This window comes from Perognathus longimembris, chromosome 8 (genome assembly GCF_023159225.1).
Source record: "Perognathus longimembris pacificus isolate PPM17 chromosome 8, ASM2315922v1, whole genome shotgun sequence".
NCBI classification, from domain to species: Eukaryota; Metazoa; Chordata; class Mammalia; order Rodentia; family Heteromyidae; genus Perognathus; species Perognathus longimembris.
This window is the reverse complement of record NC_063168.1, coordinates 10,907,654-10,926,711: the sequence shown is the minus strand read 5'-3', so window position 1 is coordinate 10,926,711 and position 19,058 is coordinate 10,907,654. Positions and strand designations below refer to the sequence as shown.

General features: G+C 50.3%; 1 protein-coding gene across 3 annotated transcripts in view; it reads right to left on the bottom strand.

Annotated features, from left to right (window-relative positions):
* Positions 1-5,796: 5,796 nt before the first annotated feature.
* Sh3rf3 (SH3 domain containing ring finger 3) overlaps positions 5,797-19,058 on the bottom strand; it is a 307,314-nt gene continuing 294,052 nt past the window's right edge. For 2 of the 3 annotated variants that reach the window (XM_048352504.1, XM_048352505.1), the window contains exons 9-10: positions 18,670-19,004; positions 9,522-11,717 (exon numbers count right to left, since the gene is read on the bottom strand). In XM_048352504.1, the coding sequence (XP_048208461.1) occupies positions 11,549-11,717; positions 18,670-19,004 (504 nt within the window). In that variant the 3' untranslated portion in view covers positions 9,522-11,548. Of the gene's footprint in view, positions 5,808-7,915; positions 7,923-9,521; positions 11,718-18,669; positions 19,005-19,058 lie in introns of those variants that run through there. The other variant, XR_007211826.1, reaches the window with a different exon arrangement.

The following is a 19,058-nucleotide window of genomic DNA, read 5'->3' as shown; positions in this document are numbered from 1 at the left end:
GTAGGAAACAGGATGAGAAAGCCATCTTCGAGGCACAGGTGCTTTCCAGTCTGGCCAGTGTGACATTTGTGGAGTCCTCCCAGGCAAGCCTGGGGCTGGAGGAGGCCTGGGAGGCTGGGGGGGAGGGGATTGTTGAGTCAAGAGGTGAACCACTATTTCTGGATAAGGGCCCCTGTTCTCTCTACAGTACCACTACCTGTAGCAGCAGGGGAGCAGCACTAATCACTGCTTATAGCCACTAACAGGTTTCCCCTGTAAGTTTCTGACTGAGCAGACCTAGTTTGCCACACTTCGTATCATCTCTCCACTCATTCATCAGCTTCTTATTTTTTCAGAAACGAAACTTTAAAGACCATATTCACCAACACTTGAAATGTCACACGGTAAAATGCTGTCACTAAGGAGTGAGGGCTGTCACATCTGAGCAGTCAACAAGTTGATGGCTATCACCAGAACCGTGGGTCAATCTGGGCCTGGAAGACCAACAGACAGAATGGTGGGCGTAGGTGTTTTCTTCCCTTGTCCCAGCAGAGATGTAATCTCCAGAGACGCTGCTTCAGTGAACACCTGCTTTAATAGGCAGTTTACACAGGAGGTACTTACATAATAACCCGATAATAAATCTGTAATTACAATGTGGAAAGTAGGGGACCTAAAGACATAGCTGCTGCCTGGCTCTCCTCAAGGGACCCGCCCTGCCTTCAGCCAGCAGTGCCCAATATTTGGTTTATCCAAGACATTGAGTTTCAAATAAAAGTTGTAAATAAAGAAAAGAGTCGATCATATGAACAGAGTTCATTAGAAGTGGACATTACATAGGCACCAAGCGCCAGCTCCGTGGTAGCCCATCTCATGAGGAGGCAACCCTGGCTCTACTTGGGGACCGCTCAGCTAACCAGACCCCTGTGTCCTACAAGGCGGCCCACACCCTGCTGGACCGTGCTGCCCAAGGGGCTGGGGAAAATCTGGATTTTCAGATCAGGTTCCAAGCCTCTCGAGGCGTCACATGAAGGTGACACAGCCCTTACTGCGGAAGGCACAGTCCTGGACGTGGCCACCAGCCCCCTGGGGCGCCATCAGCCTTCCTTGTCCCGCTCTGCCTTAGAAGGAAAGTCTCCCCCTTGGAGAACACCCCTCGCGTCCTGCATCTCTAACATCACGATTCCCAATCAGAGCGCTTGTCTTCCAGTCACTTTCCCATCTTTTTGCCCGATCAGTTTCGACTCCTTCTTGAAGAGATTTTCATGTTGAGATCACTATGAATCATATGCACTTGAAGAAATGCAGAGAGAGCCCTTGTACTATTAGCCAAATTCCCCCAATGGTAACCATGAATGGGCAGGAAATAGGCCTTAGTGCAATCCACGGACATGTTCGGATGCCATGGTTTACATGCACACGTGCATATGGGAGTGTCCGGTGCCGTGTGATCTCAGCACATGTACAGATCTCTGTGACCATCTCCACACTCAGGTCACATGGCAGATGGAGCCCAAGGCCCTCGCTGCCCACCCCTCGGCGGCCACAGCCCCTCCACCCGCGTGCCTCTCTGGCCTTCTCTGTTCTCCATCTCTATCATTTTGTAATTTCCAGATGTTTTGCAAATGAAACAGCACGAAGAACAAGGGTGGGGCCTCTCGCTTGTGGCTCAGGAGGCTAAGATGTGAGGATCATGAGACGCTTAGCTCCAATTAACCAGCGAAATCTGGCTCAAGTGGTAGAGGCAGCCTTGAGTGAAACATCCAAGAGAGCTGGAGGTCCTGAGTTCAAGCCCTAGTACCAACCGAAACACACACACACACACACACACACACACACACACACACACACACACACACTACTGCATACAAAGAGTGGAAAATAACTCGACAAAAATGTATGGAACACCTCAGTTCTTCCTGCCTATCTCGAGTCTGGGGCATCTGGTAATGAAATGATAATGAACCAGATAGCACTCACGCATTTTGGTTGAACTCACTTTTAAGGGATTTCTTCTCCTTTTATGAAGGATACAGTACAACACTTTCATGGTCCAAGTGATGCTGGAACCAGGGAAGACTCTTGAACAATATGGGATCTACTGGTGCGAAGCCAGGGCCAGGCTCAAGGCAGTCTGTGCACACAGCTGCTCTCTATGCCCAGGCAGCCCTTTCCTGGTGGGAGACCAACAAAGGAGCCAATCATCCTGGAAGCACGCGTTGGGGTGCAGAGTGCAGTAGTAATAAGTATGCATTAGAACCCAAACACGTTGTGTGAAAATGCAATTTTGAAAAATCCCAGAAATTTTCACTTGGAAACTTTGACTCAGTACATGCATATTTGCAATACAATTGGACTGACTAGTGTAATTCATGGAAATGGCCATCAAAAACAACAAAGCAATGGCTCATGACTCCAGTCCCTGGCTGGAGTCTCCACGCCATTGACACATTACGTCGTTATGGAGTTGGCTGGAGCGGGCGGGCCCCAGCTGGGCTGTTGACCGAAAGACGTGGAAGAAGTCATCTGACTTCCTTGAACCTCTGCTCTCCAATCTGCACAGTGACCACAACAAGACTTCTTTTGTGCTGAAAGTTTGTAAATGCAAAGGATTATCATGTAAAGGTGCTAGCTCAGGGTTCAGTCAACGACCACTAATGCCATGTGCGAAGCTGACAAAGACAGCGGCCACTGTTCCACTCCACCGCTACAGTGCATGCGGTCTTTCCCTATGGATTAAACACAGATTTGTGCTCTGAGGCTTGAAGCCAGAACACCCACCCGCAGGAGCCGCAAAAGCTGACCAGACATCTCCAGACCAGACATCACCATGTGCAGGAGCGCAATGAGAGGCGCAGTAGGATTGGCAGCCCCGCTCTCGAGGTTTTGGGGTTCCAGGACCTGAATTAATACTTCCACGTCCTTTAGCCTGGGGAAAGAGTTCCTAATCCCTCACTATTCCAGTCAGCCATATGTTTTGGCACAAGCACTAATCATTAGGATAAAGTACTAATTGAGATGGGGTATCTGTGTTCCGAGTAGGAGTTTCTCTGTAGCCATGGCCAGTGTGGGGTGCTGGGGTTCACCTGAAGAGATCAGTGGCTTTCCCTAAGCTTGATGGTGGGAGAGCATCCTCACTTCAGGGCACCCGGATGTACGGATGGGAAGAGTCAGTGCGTGTGTGCGGCTCACCGTGGCAGCGAAGAGGACCTGGCCGTGGCAAGATGAACTAGCTTCCCTCGTCCCTGTTTTGGTGCTGAGCTAGCCTTCCGGGGAGCACATGGTAACTGTGTTAACAGTGCCCCTCACCGCCTACTGTATCCTTCACTGAATACTGTGTTGGTTTCTTTCTCTCAGTCACAGCCTTTAGTTCCTTTCCCGTTTAGGTAAAGATCAATCAAAGTAGGCTGCATGTGACGGCGCATGCCCGTAATCCCAGCACCGAGGGAGTATTTGTCTCTTATCTAAGGATGTCTAAGATGTCTGCGTGTTGTCACTCACTAGAATTAGGGATAGAGGCAAGAGAAGGTAGTGGTGGTGAGCTCTTACACACCTCAAGATCTCCTCCTTAGAAACCCTGCTCTGTGTTCTTTATTAAATTTTCTGAATCCAAAGTAGAAATTCCATATTCACCAGCTCGGAGTTGTAACCAAGTTATGAATCATAATGATTCTAGGAACAGCCAGCTCCACACATGGGAATTCCCCGGGAGTTACATAAGCTCAGAATCTGGCTGGGTTTTAAGGTTCAGAGAAATCTCAGAGCTGTGAGAACGTTCGGTGGAGGAGATGAAATGGGCTAGCTGCCTTCCCGAGGGACGTGGGACACACCCACTGGGGCTCTCTGACCGCTGGCTCCAGGCAATGAGACCTAGGCCCAGGAGGATGGTTCTCTTGCTCTTCTAGGATTTATCTGAGCGCCAGTGCATCCCGTCTCTCTAGAGTGGCCATGGCTTCTCTGGGAACTCAGTGCCCTGTGTCTACTGAGGGCATTGGGCTGAGGGGAGCACAGGACATATCTGTGGTAAGGTCTTGGTCAACTAGTAATGGCGACTCCCTTGGGCCCCTGGGTGTAACGGGCTGGCTCTGGGGTGAGGAGGGACACAGAATCTAGTTTCCAGGAAGCCCGGCTCTTTCTCCATCCCTGATGGCCTCTTACTAGCCATTCAGGAGTGCTTGAGGGAAACAAAGGTGTGTGTGTGTGTGTGTGTGTGTGTGTATGCATGCACTTGTATGTGTGCCAATGGGCACCTGTGAGCAACTGTGTGTCTTCTGTGCTGCGTGCATGCACTGATCAGATGTGACTACTTGGATCTGGGTGTTGAGATGATTGTGTCTTGCTGCTATACAGGGTGGTTTTTCAGGGGGACACAACCCTAGGAATCCAGAGTGGACATCTAGAAGACAAGCCACAGGAGGGGAGCGAGGGTGAGGTTGTGACGGAAGAATGTTCCAGAACTCAGGGAAAGGCAGGCTCCATTCACTGGCTCCGTCAAAGCACTTTCAGCCTCCTGAACACAAAGATGCGGTGTGGACTCCCGTGGGTTCCCCCTCCCAGGTGAGAGAGAAAGCTCAGGACACGAAGTGTTGCCACGTGCCCCTCAGGGGACCGCCAAGGCAAGGTGGCCCGGGAGAGCTGGCTCGGGAAGAAGCGGAAGCAGGAGCGGAACTGTGAGGAGGCCTCAGGGCACCTAGGACAGAAGTTCTCCGAGGAACTGGTGGCATTCATTCAGGAAAAGGCCCAAGGGCTCCGAGGGTGCCTTCCTGCCCTCTTCCCCTTCCCCTCACTCAGCCTGGGGCTGCCCTGTCTCATCTGGGCTGCTGTGTCAACTCCAGCCCAGGAGATTCGAGACGGCCTTCGCCTGGATGGAAAAGAGCACAGTGGACATGGGCCCAGGGTCTTAAGAAGAGGATGAAGAGCGCATTGAAGATGATGACTCAGGCATCTCCAGCCTGGGTCAGAGAAATAAAGGCATGGTGGGGCAGGCAGGGCTGGGCGCTTGGACATGTGGGATCGACCCAGACAGCTGCTCGGCGTTATGATAGGATGGTGTCCCAGTGAACTCACTGTAAGCTGAGAAGGTCGTGCATTGAAAATGCCATTAGTGCAGCTACCCTACGGCACTGTAGCACATCAGCCCCTTTCTTCTGTGATCATGGGGATGACAGCTGCTGCCCAGCATCAAGAGAGAGGCCAGAGGCCAGCTGCTGGTTCTTAGGCCTATAATCCTAGCTACTCAGGAGACTGAGATCTGAGGGTTGGGGTTCTGCCTTGGCTGGAGGAAGAGGTGGAGGGGGGCCATGCAAGTCCTTCAATTCTAGATCCAGCCTCTGCTCTTCCAGCTGGCCCCAGACGCAAGATTGCCAGTGCTGTGCACAGGAAAAGGGGCGGTGAAACAGGACTGGGGCTGGGTGTCCCTCATTGGAGGAAGAGGGTCAGAGTGGGTCACAAGCCAGAGCTAAGTGGGGGTTTCTAGAATGACAGGTGCTTCATGAATCCAGCCTGGGCAGAAAAGGCTGGGTGATTCTTGCCTCCAATTAACCCCGGAAATGCCAGCCTTGGAGGCACGGCTCCAATGGTACAAGTGCTGGCTGTAAGGAGAAAAGCTGAGAGCTCAAGCCCTGCAAACTGAATTTAAAATACAGTTTCTATCGAATGTAGTATGTTTTGACATCCTCACACAGTCGGAAAAACATGAATTCAAACCATCTTTTTAAGTCAAGGATCAAAGTCAGTCTTTCTTCCCTCCATGTGAACAGTCCCCAGGACCTTAGCTCCCCACAGATCTCTGGAGGCATGTGGCGGAGGTCTTGGGGGGACAGGGCTCCCTCTTCTGGGAATCCTCATCAAACTCTTTAGGGATCTCTGGGATTAATCACTGTCTACCACGGCCCATTACGCGTTGTCTCTGCAGAGCGGTACGTCACATTGCTCACATGCAGGATGTGGGCTCCTGTTCACAAAACCTACGGAGACAAGGCCTGGACTAGAAGCCCCACTCATGACAATGAGGAATGCCTTTACTACAGAAGGGCTGAGCTGCCCTAACACTTGTCTCCTGCGGTTGCTGAATTACCAAAGGTCAGTGGTCCTGTGGGTTGACTAAGTGTGGATTCAGAACCTGAGCAGAGGGGTATGTGATTTGGACACAGGGACAGTAAACCCTATCATCTCTGTCATGAGTCACTTGATGCTACCTAAGATGATGGATGAGGGTGTTACACTTACGCTGACTGAGATCATACATCTCAGTTACTTGACATACCCTCCTGCTGCCATTATGACACATGATGAAAGGCTGGCACTAGTGGCTCATGCTTACAATCCTAGCTACTTAGAAACTGAGATCTGAGGATCAAGATCTCAGATCACTGTCAGCAGGGGCAGGAAAAGCCTTGAGACTCGTAGTCCCAATTAACTGGCAAAAAGCAAGAAACTGAGCTGTGGCTCAAGTGGTAGAGTACCAACTTGTACAAAAAACAAAACAAAACAAAACAAAAACTAAGTGAAGCCGGGTGCTGTGGCTCACGGCTGTAATCCTAGCTACTCAGGAAGCTGAGATCTGAGGATCAAAGCCAGCCTGGGTAAGACAGTCTGTGAGACTCTCATCTCCAATGAGCCACACAAAACCGGAAGTGGAGCTGTGGCTCAAAGTGGTAGAGCACTAGCCTTGAGCAAAAAAAGCTCAGTGCCCAGGCCCTGAGTTCAAGCCCTATGACGGGGCGGGGGGGGGGGGTGAAGAAAAATGAAAAAGGCTGAGAGTGCAATGCACTGAGTTCAAATCCCAGATCCATCATCCCTGTGCTCACACATAGGAGACAAGCTAAATATATGTGTGAATCACTGTCAGCATGGCATGGCTACAACTGAGTTTACTTTACAGTCAACTTTTTCCATAAATAGTACATTCTAAAATAACAATAAGAAATATAGGTCAGTAACACATAAGCTAGTAGCACATGTATTATCTGATAACATTTTGTTAGCTACACACAGTTAATTTGTGCTGGACAGAAAATATCATTAGCTTCACTATCATGTGCCTGGCCCTGTAGCAGCTCTGTTTATGCCAGTATCACACATGTATGTGCATGCGCGCACATGCACACACGCACACACACACAGAGAGAATGTATTGTCATAAGGCTAGGATGGCACAGAAAATTTGCAGCTCTTTTATAACCTATAGGATTGTTGTCATTGTGCATTCTGGTCCTGACAGACACATTTATGCATTGCATGGCGATGGTTCTACAGAGGGGCACATGTAGCACCCAGTGCTTGGGGGTAGAAGGGTCACCTGGGGTTGTATGAGTGGCTCTGTGATCTGGGTCCGTTTGTGCAACGTCTTCTCTCATGTGCTCAACTAGTGAGCTGGGGTGAAGATGTAGACACAGTGTGTTTCCACATTGTACATCTTTCCTGCCACTGTCCAAGCTACACAAGTTCTCTTCACTGGTACAGAAAGGCCAACGGCTCTTTGCTAAGCATTCTTTCAGCTCCAGCACGTGTATGTGAGTGTGTGTCTCAGTCAAGAGGGCAATGGGAGCATCTCGGAACACACTGATTCCAACATGCTTCAGTCTAGTGGTCCAGTCCTCCGCCAGCCGTCAGTCTGGCTGCCTGATATGGGACACTCACCTTTGTTTGTTGTTGTTTTTTGCCAGTCCTGGGACATTGACTCAGGGTCTGAGCACTGTCCCTGGCTTCTTTTTGCTCAAGGCTAGCACTCTATCTCTTGAGCCACAGCGCCACTTCCAGCTTTCTTCTACATATGTGGTGCTGAGGAATCGAACCCAGGGCTTCATGTATACAAGGCGAACACTTTACCACTAGTCCATATTCCCAGCCCTGGACACACACCTTTCTGGATACCTCTCTCTCTCTCTCTCTCTCTCTCTCTCTCTCTCTCTTTTATTGGTTGTAAGGCTTGAACTCTGGGCCTGGGCTCTTTGTCTGAGCTCCTCAGCTCAAGAGTAGCGCTCTACCACTTACACCACAGCGCCACTTCTGGTTTTCTGGTGATCAATTGGAGATAAGAGCCTCACAGACTTTCCTGCCTGGGCTGGCTCTGAACCGTGATCCTCAGATCTCTGCCTCCTGAGTAGCTAGGATTACAGGTGTGAGCCACCGGCGCCCTGCTGAAGGCCTTTCTACCCTCATCCTGTGCTCCAGAGAACACCTTCCCATTGCTGGGGTACCTGAGGGTCAGAAAGACAAGAGCGCAGCCAGCAGTATCTCTTCCTAGAGTCCATACCAGGCCTTCTGGTTGACAAGGACTTCAGTAAGTACAAGAGAGGATGACGGGCCATCTGTGGGGGGTTTCTCTACCTTTCCAGGCAAGTGCGCCAGAAGAAGGGAACTAGAGCCGCTCCCGCTGGCCAGCCTGGCTTCTCTTGTTGCTTCTTACTATGGAGCCGGCAAATACCCAGTGTGTGCAGGCGCGGCTTGGGTTGATGTCACCGCTGCCCACAATTCCCTGATCTTCTTTCTGGCCCAGCACCATGCGGGAGCACGAGGTAGCGGGTGTAAGACTTGGGGTGGCCTGTGGGGTGGCCCCTATCTGCCATCAGCCAGTCAGCCAGGGCTGTTTTGCTCAGGCTTGCAGCCTCCGTCCAACTCCGTGGTCCCCACCACCCAGACACACTGCCGCTCCACGTTCGTTTTTATTTAAAGACTTGGAAACACAGGCATCATAATTTGTCACCACAGTCGATTCTTCCAAAATCACACACTGACATCAGTGTAGAACAGAAACATTGCAAGTGTGTGTGCGCGCGTGCGCATGTGTGTACTGTGCAAAGTACAAAAGGTTCCCAGTCAGTTGGCTGAACTTGTTTTGGGGCGTCCAGCATGACATTTCTACCCTGCTGCCTGCCATCCCATGTGCTTCTCTGCCCCCTGTGGCCCTGGCTGCTGACCAGGCTCAGGCAGGGATGACTATACTGTGGTGCTCCTCAAAAAAGCAAACCAAACACCCAAATAACACCTTCACTGTACCCACTGTACCCACTGACATCTAGGACGTTCCCATCCTGGGCCAGGATGAGTGTGGGCTTCGTCTCAGTAGCCACGTCGTGTGTGTACCTGGAGGCGGGGGGCCCTAAAGGACCAGGGCTTCCGTTGCTGCTCTCGCTTGGGGACCGTGTGGTCTTAAAGGCAGCGTACGGGCAGCGCTCTGATGATTTGTGGGGGTGGGTTAGGCCGTCACCTCCCCTGCCTGGCGCCCATGCCAGGAGCAGCCTGGGAGCATAACCTAGTGCTGGCCGGGCCTGCAACATCGTTCTTCTTCCCAAGATGGCTCCAGCGCCCACCTCTGATTCTGCCGGGGGAGGGGCTGGTTAATGACTTCTAAAGACACCTGGCTACTTGGCCCTGGAGACCGTGAATTGGGTTGTTCTCCCAGGCTGGCTGTTACTCGCTTGCCACCACGTTCTCCTTATGAGCACCATGCAAGTAGTGGCTGGATGAGGAAAGGAGGCCCCAGTGAGTCTACGTTGTTGCCTTGTAGCCGCCCTCCTTTCAGGAAAAATATGTTCTTATTTTACAGAAACTTGAGTTAGTTCTGGTTCTGCTGGAAAACATGTCTCACCTCTGATGTTCATCTGTGCACCTGCGGGGTGACGGCATGGATATAAACGTGCACAGGATTTTTGCGCATGGGTAGTCAAGTAATTTGGCAAGGACAGTGAGTAGATACATTCTGGCTGTCACTAATCCAGCACACCGTATTTAAACCTGTATTTAAACCAGAATTTCTCTCTGATTCAGGACTCATTTCTTACATCCATGAAGCCTATTTTCTGGTGGGAAGGAAAAACAAAACTAAACACATGCCTTACGTGGCAGGGGCAAATAGGCAAGATACATCCCCCAGTAATAACTCCCTGTTTCAACGGCTTCATGCCGGGCAAGACGCTGCATTTCTAAACCGCGTGGCAGCGCTGAAAGCCAGGGAGGCCCTCCGCTCCCGGAGGCTAATTATTCAGTATAACTCAAGAAGTCTGAGGAGTTTTTGTTAAAAAAAAAAAAAAGTATGTAAAGAGGATATTGACTGCAACTTTCGAGATGATAAAGACGTGTGCCCAAGGTGCACACTTCAAGGACAAGGTTGCCTCCTGACAGGGCTTGGGAGGAGAGCCAGTGTATTAATGAACACACATCCATCAGCCCCCCTCAGGAGGTCCCCCGAGGACAGAGGCCACCCTGCTGCCTCTCTCCCCGTCCAGCATCCCCCAGACCCTTCAAGCTGACTCTGAACGTCTCCGGCCATCCACCAGCTCCCCGCTCTCCCCGCGCTCCGGCTACCCAGCGCGTGAAGCTTAGCACAGCCGGATCATGGGAACCGTGATTTATTTTTTAAGAAAGGAGAGGAAAAAAGAAATCATTGCAAGATGGTGATCGGAGCTGTGGTGAAACAAAACAGAACCAAAAAAAAAAAAACCTGTTCATCTCGACAGTAAGAAATTAGATTGTGAGGCCACTAAAGGCAGTGATTCTGTCCAGAACGAGGAGCAGGAGCTTCTGCCTTCCTGGCTGGGTTCCTGGCTGGGCCTGGCCCACGTGTTCCCCGTCCTGCCACACGAAGGACATGTGGAGTCGCCCTCCTCAACAGGTTCCAGTTCTGGAGTCTAGACAGAGCTGGGGGGCGGGGGAAGGGTTTAGGGGAGCTGGCTCTCCCCCAGTCACCTCAGCAGCACCCAGGCTTCCCTTGAGAGGCCGGGCTTCAACGGCTGAACAGTAATCACAAAAGCCCTGCCCTCTGATGTCGCCTCAGACTTCTTTTTTTTTCCTTTCAAGCTCACCCAAGTCATTACTAGTTTTACAAAAAGGCAGCACCAGATGTATGAAAAATAGGCAATGTCTGACCTATTAGAAATATAGAAAGCCTAACCGCTGTACATTAGAAAGATGTTGTAAGAAGGAAGCGATGTAGAGGGACGGCGGTGGCGCGAGGTGTGGCGTGGGGTCCTGCGAGGAGACAGAGCCACGGGGAGCCGGGTGACGGGCCTTGGGCCTTGGGGGGGCTGGGGACCGCCTTGCCGAGGGGAGAGGCAGCAGGTGACTGAGGTATATCGAGGGCCGACGCCCAGGGCAGCCAGGAACGCCGCCGCCCAGGGCTCTCGGCCCCAGCCCACCGCCCAGACCTGCGGCCTCTGCGGCTCCTCGTCGCGTGCTGGGGGCAAGGGCGGCGTGGGGGCCGCGACACGGCAGCCCAGGCGCCTGTGTGTGTGGGTGGCATCTTCCCACCAGGGCTTGGCGTGGCCTGAAAGGGGCACACCCCGGTGTGCTCTTCGAGGGGGCTTCAGGTGAAGGGGGTACCCACGCTTGGTCCCTACCCCAGTCCAGGTGTCCCTGCCGGGCGCCCCTGAGATGACCTGGGGCCTAGGCCATGATGGGTAGAGCAAGTCCCGGAGCGCTCGGAGGCGGCTATGGACTCTTCTTCAACTTCAGTGCCTTCTATGGTCCACAAGAGGGAGTGACGGACAGACTGACAGCTGCGAGAAGCTGGGGCCGCTTCCGGGACGCCGTCCACGAGGCCAGCGGCGTGGGACCAGAGCACCGGGCCTCAGAAGCTCTCCACGAAGCTGCCGGGGAAGAGGCCCGTGCGGCCGTTGCGCTGCAGGGTCCCTTTGTACCAGCCGTCCTCGCGCTTCTTGTGCACGAAGACGATGTCCCCTTCCTTCAGCTCGATCTCCGCCTCGCTCTGCGGTGGGTAGGAGACCACCACACGGTACCTGAGGGCGACAGAGGTCACAGCGGTGCGCAAGCAGGCCACACAAGCCCTAAATCCGGGGAGGGCCTGTGTCCCCCCCCTCCTCCCGCAGCCTGCCCACCCACCCGACCCAGCTCTGTGCTCTCCAAAATTTTCTTCTTCTCCTTCCTCCAGGAAAAATTTTGAAATTTGGGGCCACTTCCTCCACTTTATACAATTTTTATATATCTGTATTTTGCCTAAACACTTATTCATTTGTTATTTTCTTTTAATTAAGAAGAAAAGGTCCTTATGCCTCTATATCATATAGACTCCTGTGATGTCTCTAAGGACACCCCTCCTGGGTGAACCCATTTCCAGGTGCTGATTTTGTTGGGTTTTGACCTAGTCTTTCCAAACAATTATACTATTTGAGCTCTCCACAGAGTGTATTATACTTCAGTTCATTCATCTGTAACCACGTGCATACCACTTAACGTGTTTACTTCTAGATTTACAGGCACATTCTATCTACCACAAATAAAGAAAGCCATGCCAAGTTTGTTTCTCTACATCTGGCCATCGTCAAGAAAAACAACACAACAAATGCTGGCTAGGATGTGGCCAAAGGGGAACTCTAATACACTGTTGGTAGGGATGTAAGCTTGTTCAACCACTCTGGAAAGAAGTATGGAGGTTCCTCCACAAACTAAACATGGCACTACCCTATGACCCAGTAATCCCACTCCTGAACATTTATCCAATAGAACACAAACAAGGCCACAGTAAAGCCATCAACACAACCATGTTCATTATATCTACTACAGTACTATTCACCATAGCCAAGATATGGAATCAGCCCAGATGCCCCTCGATGAACGGATTAGGAAATGTTATATATACATATATATATATGTATACATATATATATATATATATGTATATACCATGGAATTTTACTCATCCATTAGAAAGAATGATATTATACCCCATTTGTAAGGAAATGGAAGGACTTGGAAACAATTAGATAAAGCAAAGTCACCTCTTTTTGAAGTTGAAGAGTACACAGGGAGCTGGCTGGGAAGGACAGTTCATCTACAGTCTGCTCCCACTTACAGAGTTTAGCGCCCTGCTACCTCTGAGCTCAGGTCTGTAGCTGTAGCTTCCTGAGTCTGGACCCAACTCCTCTCCCCCCGTCACTCAAAGGGTCTGTGAGTGCTGGAGTTGCCTGGGTCAAGGGGTCATGCCCTGCCCTTCCAGGCCTCTGGCCTGCAGAAGCTCCCTCTGAGGATGACGTGAAGAGTCTGACTGATGGCACCTGAGCTGAGCCTCAAAGGCCAAGGATCTGATTTTAAAGTCTTGTTCTCTGAGATTTCAGCCTAGGGTAGCAGCTGAATGAAGAGGCCAGCCCTGTTGTCCCAGAATAGGCCGAGCTAAGGAGACTTAGGCCTAGCCATTCACAGACCAGGGAATACAGTCCTGTATTGCTTGAGGCAAGTGAAAACATGAGGATGGGGACTCTGAGGTTGATTTGGCAGATATGGGGTATTTCTATCCCCGAGGAAGCTGAGTGAGGCCCAGGATCCCAGTACTGATAACTGTCTAGGGCCAAGTACCTTGGAATAGCTGAACGGTGCAGAAGGGCTAGACCAGTGTCCGACACCGTCCAACAGCGAGCCAGGGAGTGGAAGAAAGGAACCAGGGTGCCTCCTTCGGGACTGTGACTCTGCAAAGACTGTCAGCTGGCCTCTCATGGTGGGAGGACCGATGGACTGCTGGAAGATAGCCAGCACTTCGCAGAATCAGGCAGCCTGCCCAGCAGGTGCATGGTTCCCCCCCCCCCCCCCGCCGGCACTGCACGGAGGCTGTGTGTGTCCGCAAGGACTTGTGCCCCTCCTCCCGGGGGCTCCCTGCCATCCTCCACGCCCTCCCCGCATACCTGCCCCGTCTCCCTCTTCCCCAGGGAAAGAAAGGCAGAGCGCGAGATGATTCCTCAGACTCTGAGCTCTAATTTGGGCTTTTGCCTCAACGGCCAGATGTGAAACAAACAAGCATCTTTAAATAAAATATAATTTGTTAGAAAGAAGTAATTTGGTGCTGCTGAGCAATTCAATGATTTAATGAGCGTAGACGGATGTGAGCTGAATTTATACGAGACAAGTGTTTAATGTTTCTGTCCAGCTTACTCCCAGCTTCTGAGCTCTTCATCCCGCTGCATGACCATAAATGCTGCTCCCTGTCACAAAGGCCTGGGGAGCAGCTGAGGAGGACAGCTACCTCCATGTCAAGCTCCTGGCTTTATCGATGTGTGAGATAATCTACCCTGCCAAGTGTACATAGGGCTGTCACCTACAACTAATGTCATCTGCTCCCTCGGTGACAACAGGGGTTACAGGTGGCCATCTATCCACCCAGGAGGCTTTCCAGAACATTTGCCTCTACGTGGTTTAGGAGATAAAGCAACAACATGCTGACCAGACTACATCGATACTCTGGGCGTTGAACTACACTATCAGCATGTGCATAGATGCTCCTCAGTTTACAGTAGGGTTACTCCTGATAAACCCATTGTAAAATAAAAATATGGTAAGCTGAAGCTTTGGGATGGTAGCTATACATGAAATCCAAGCTACTCGGAAGGTGGAGATCTGAGGATCGTAGTTCGAAGCCAACCGTGGTAGGAAAGTCTGTGAGACTCTTACCTCCACTAAACTACCAAAAAAAAAAAAGCCAGAAGTAGAGCACTAGCCTTGAGTAAAAAAAAGATCAGGGAGAGTTCCCAGACCTTAAATTCAAGCCCTAGGACCAGCACAAAAAATATGGTAAGCTGAAAATGTTTTTAATATGTTTAACCTAGAGAACATTTACTTCTAGTAACTTACAATGGGAGCAAACTCATCGAACAATAGACCCAGTCTATAATAAAGTAGTGAATTACAGTAATTGAATTGTCAAGTAATTTACAAAGAAAGTACACTGAAAGCAAAAAACAGGGCCATCATAAAGTAACAATACCATAAGTTGAACCATGTAAGTCAGCAGCTGTCTGTATTAATTGACAAATTAATAACGAACAAATGGCTCAGACAGGCCCGCTCTGTGAAAGAGGCCTACTATTGGCCAGTTGAAGGGGCAGGGCTATGACGACTGCAGGGCTGGCCGGACAGGTTTGGGGGAGCGGCCCAGGTGTGCTCTCTGCAGTGGCTGCTATCAAGGCTCCCTCTGCAGTGCTTTCCACGTCAACTTCGTCCTCTGAGAGCACTGTGGAGAGCGCAGCCCTGTTGTCTCCCAGATTCCCTGGAGCGAAGGTGCTGAGCCCTTGGGAATCTGCCCATCGGTGCAGGACATTGCCTGTGCGCAGCCCCTCTCTGCTCAGCGCTGGGGGTGGACACTTCCAAGCTGACTGTCCTGGGCTACTTCCTGCTCATGGTCACACTTTTGCACCATGCTGCAGTGACATGAGTGTTCCTCATAGCCTGGAGGGTCAGAGCCCACGCGTCTTGTGGATAGGCATGGTCCTGGCCCAAGGAGCCAGTATTGCCACAGACACATCCTTAACACCAGCCTGCCGGGCTTTCAAGGTCCCCGGTGGCCTGGGGCTGAGGGGGCTGAGGGGAGGCAGCTTCTGGGAAACACCGGTCATTTGATCCCAGGCTGTTAGGCTGCAACTGCTTTTCTTGAATGAGCTCCTGAGGACAAAGAAGGCGCCTGGAGCCTCTGGGTACAACCATCTCCTGATTCGAAGGAAGATTCCGAGAGTGGCAGTGATCTCTGGATTTGGTACAGTTAATCAGAGGCTCCAGTGATTTTTTTTTTTTAAGAACAGAAATTTCACAATCTCTTATTGAGGAGATTAGAAGTCATGTCTTAAAGATAAAGCTAGGGGTTCTGGGAAGGCAGGAGTCCCAGGGATGAGTCTGTCCACTCTCAAGAGTAAGATCAACTCTGTGACTTCAAGGGACCAAGACCCATGTTCAGAAATCATAGGCAGCTGATATTGGTCCCTGCTAGAGGAAGAAAAGTAGAGGGACTGGAAGAAAAAAGGGAATGTATGTGTGTATGTATGTTATGTGTAAGTGTAGTATGTCTTTACGTGTTTGGGAACGTGGCATGTGTGATATGTTTTTTATGTGTCTGGGTATGGAGTACATGTATGTGCTGGTATGATACATGTTTGTGTTTGTCTGGTATGTATAGCATGTCTGAATGTGTGTAGATTCTATGTCTTTGTGTTAGGAATTTGCACGATATGTGTGGGTAGGTGTGTGGCATAGTTCTGCCCAGTGTGTGAAGGTCAGTGTGTGCTTGTGTGATGAGTAGTGTTCAGGGTGATCCCAGTCACCTGAGAGTCTGGGAGCTCCTATGAGAAAGGGACCCACATGGCTGATACCACGCCTGGGGGAAATGTGCCCACATGAGGCTCTGGGGTCAGATGCTGACATGCGGCAGGGCTGAGGCCACGGGCCTGAGAGCTTAGGCTCTGTGCTCACAAAGCCTTCTCCTCTTCATGTTCTGTAAGCAAGTGGGAAGCGAGCTTCTTAGTCATTCAAGATACCTTTCAGCTGGGCGCTGGTGCCTCACACCTGCAATCCTAGCTATTCAGGAGGCTAAGGTCTAAGGATCAAGGTTCGAAGCCAACCCAGGCAGGAAAGTCTGTGAGACTCTTATCTGCAATTAACCACCAGAAAACCGGAAGTGGCGCTGTAGCTCAAGAGCTAGAGCCCTAGCCTTGAGCTGAGGAGAGCTCAGGGACAGCGCCCTCAAGCCCCACAACCAACACAAAAGGAGAAACCTTTCTTTTTCTTCTTAAAAATGATTCAATAGATCCTTTCATTTCTTTGCAAATGACATAATACGTTAAATCAGGCCCAAAGAGACAAAATATGTATGTTTTCTCTCAAATGTGGAACCTGGAATAATTCATAAATATATAAGTAAACACTTTGGTGTGCTATCCAAGCATACATAAATGTATTAACTGAAATATAGTAGATTCAGGGGAAAACACAAAGGGTGTAATTTCATAGAAAGATGAATTCAGAGTCTAACAAAATAAACACCAGGAAATGGAGGAGAAGGAGGTAGACAAATGAAGAGAGAAAAGGGGCCAGGGGAGAATGCCGTCATACAATTCAATTCATACCTTACCAAATTAAGAAAATTGAGAAAAGGGATGGGTTGGGAGGGATGGGAGGAATGATGAAAGGAATGGCACTGATCAAGATGCATTGTATTCATAAATTGCTTTGTTGAACTTCTATGCACAACTACACACACACACACACACACCCCCCACACACACACCACTTTAACAGGATGGCATTCAGGAGATGCTTCATGCAGAGCCTGGCCATCCTGGTGTTGATAGTGAAAGTTCATTCCTACTGTGGACTGTCCTCAGTATCACCCTGCATAGAGCACTCAGTACGTACAGTACACGTGAGCCACCATAGCTCCTAACAGCGGTATCAATACTGACTTGAACTTAGCTGTTCTTCACAAGTCCATATCTACTCTTCCTCTAGGGTCCTGAAGAGAATGGTTCTCCTTGTGTCCCCAGATCTCAACACCACCCTAGGTGGCATCATCTAGAAGTGTGGGTGGTGTGGCCTGAGGGCTAAGTATGTTGTTACTCTTTGATAAGGTTGAAAAAGAAATCCAAAGATTTCACAACATATGCAAGTTAGAGGAAACCTACATTTCGGTGTTTGTCCATAGTGCTTTCTGGATCACCACACATTTGTGTGCATTGACTACGGCAGCTTTTCCTCTACAAAGGCAGAGCTCCCGAGTTGTCACAGACTTCATGGATCCCACAATACAGCAATGTTTACTATTGTGCCTTTGACAGAAAACGTGCGCTGCTGTCTCAACCTCCAATGCAGATGATCTAGATCGAAACGTGAAGTCTCCCGCCTCTCACCCTCACAGGGCACCAGGAGCCACGGCCTCAGAGATTAGCAGGTCCTCAAGCTACAAGTACCAGCATGGCTGAATGGCAGAGTGGACTCCAATAGACATTCCAGAAACGCTTTCCTAGGACATTGCTCATTATTATTATTATTATTATTATTATTATTATTATTATTTATTGTGCAGTCCTGGGGCTGGACCTCAGGGCCTGGACTCTGTTCTTGGGCTTTTTGCTTTTTGTTTGCTCCGGGTTAGTGCTCTATCACTTGAACCACAGCTCCACTTCCAGCAGTTTGGTGGTGAACTGGAGATAAGAGTCTCACAGACCTTCTTTCCTGGACTAGCTTTGAACCTCAAACCCCAGAACTCAGCCTCCTGAGTAGTTAGAACTACAGGCACGAGCCACTGGTGCTCAATTCATGCTTAGGTTAAAATGGTTGAGCACTGACAATTTTGTATAGTTCCACCTAATAAACTACATGCTCTTGAAGCCAATTTTGGGGAACCATTTTATAATTCTTTTTCAAAATTATATTTTTACCGTCTTCAAGTAATTACACAAAGGGGTTGCCATCCAACCAATCAGTTTATAAGTATAATGCGTCTTGATGGGTATCACCCCTTTCATCATTCTCCTCCATCCCTGTTCACCCACCATTTTATAATTCTGAGACATCACAGTGGACTGAGGCTTAAGAAGTGCTGTTCTTTGGGTGGAGCACATAAGCCTGTGGGGGACTTAGCCCAGGGGTCCTGTCCAGGGTCTCTAGAGTTAGGGAGCACAGTGTACTCACTCCATGATTTCTTGGTGTCTGTGCACAGACCCACACTGGTTCTGACAATTTTCCTGGTGAATGCCTACCTGGGGAACCAGGTGGACTCAAACTACGACATGTGCTCCAGGTCCCAAATGCGTTGTATCTGACGTGCACCAGCCCCCCTTGGGAGCCAAGCATTGCTGGGTAAAGAAGGTCTGGAAAGCTTGACCCTTAGGGAAACCTTGTTACCTCTGTTTCCCCAATCGGGCTCCAGCCTCGGGGGTTGTAGGACTATGGCCCCCACCCGCCACATTGTCTTCTTACCTCTCTCTGGGTAATGGCTTGGGCTCAGGGCGGATGGCAGCCATGCAAAGAGGTGCTTGTCGGGAAGGAGATGAGGAGAAGTTTAGATCCAAGGAGCCTGCTTTTCTGTGTAGAGGCTCCAAGCCCATCGCCCCCTGCATCTCGCTCTCTATAGGACAGGAGCCGGCTCTGCCGTGGATGGACAGTGGGGACACTTCAGGGCCCACGGCTCCCTGGAGTGAAGAATCCATGACGACCTGGGGGTCGTGGGTGGGAGAGATGGATGGTGGAGAGCGTGACTTCTTCTTGGTAGACGCCCCAGCTAGGAGTTTCAGCAGCCCGCTCTTTTTCTCTTTCTGAAGAGACACAAAAGTTGACACAGAGTGGGTTAATGCTCTAGGAGAAGCACC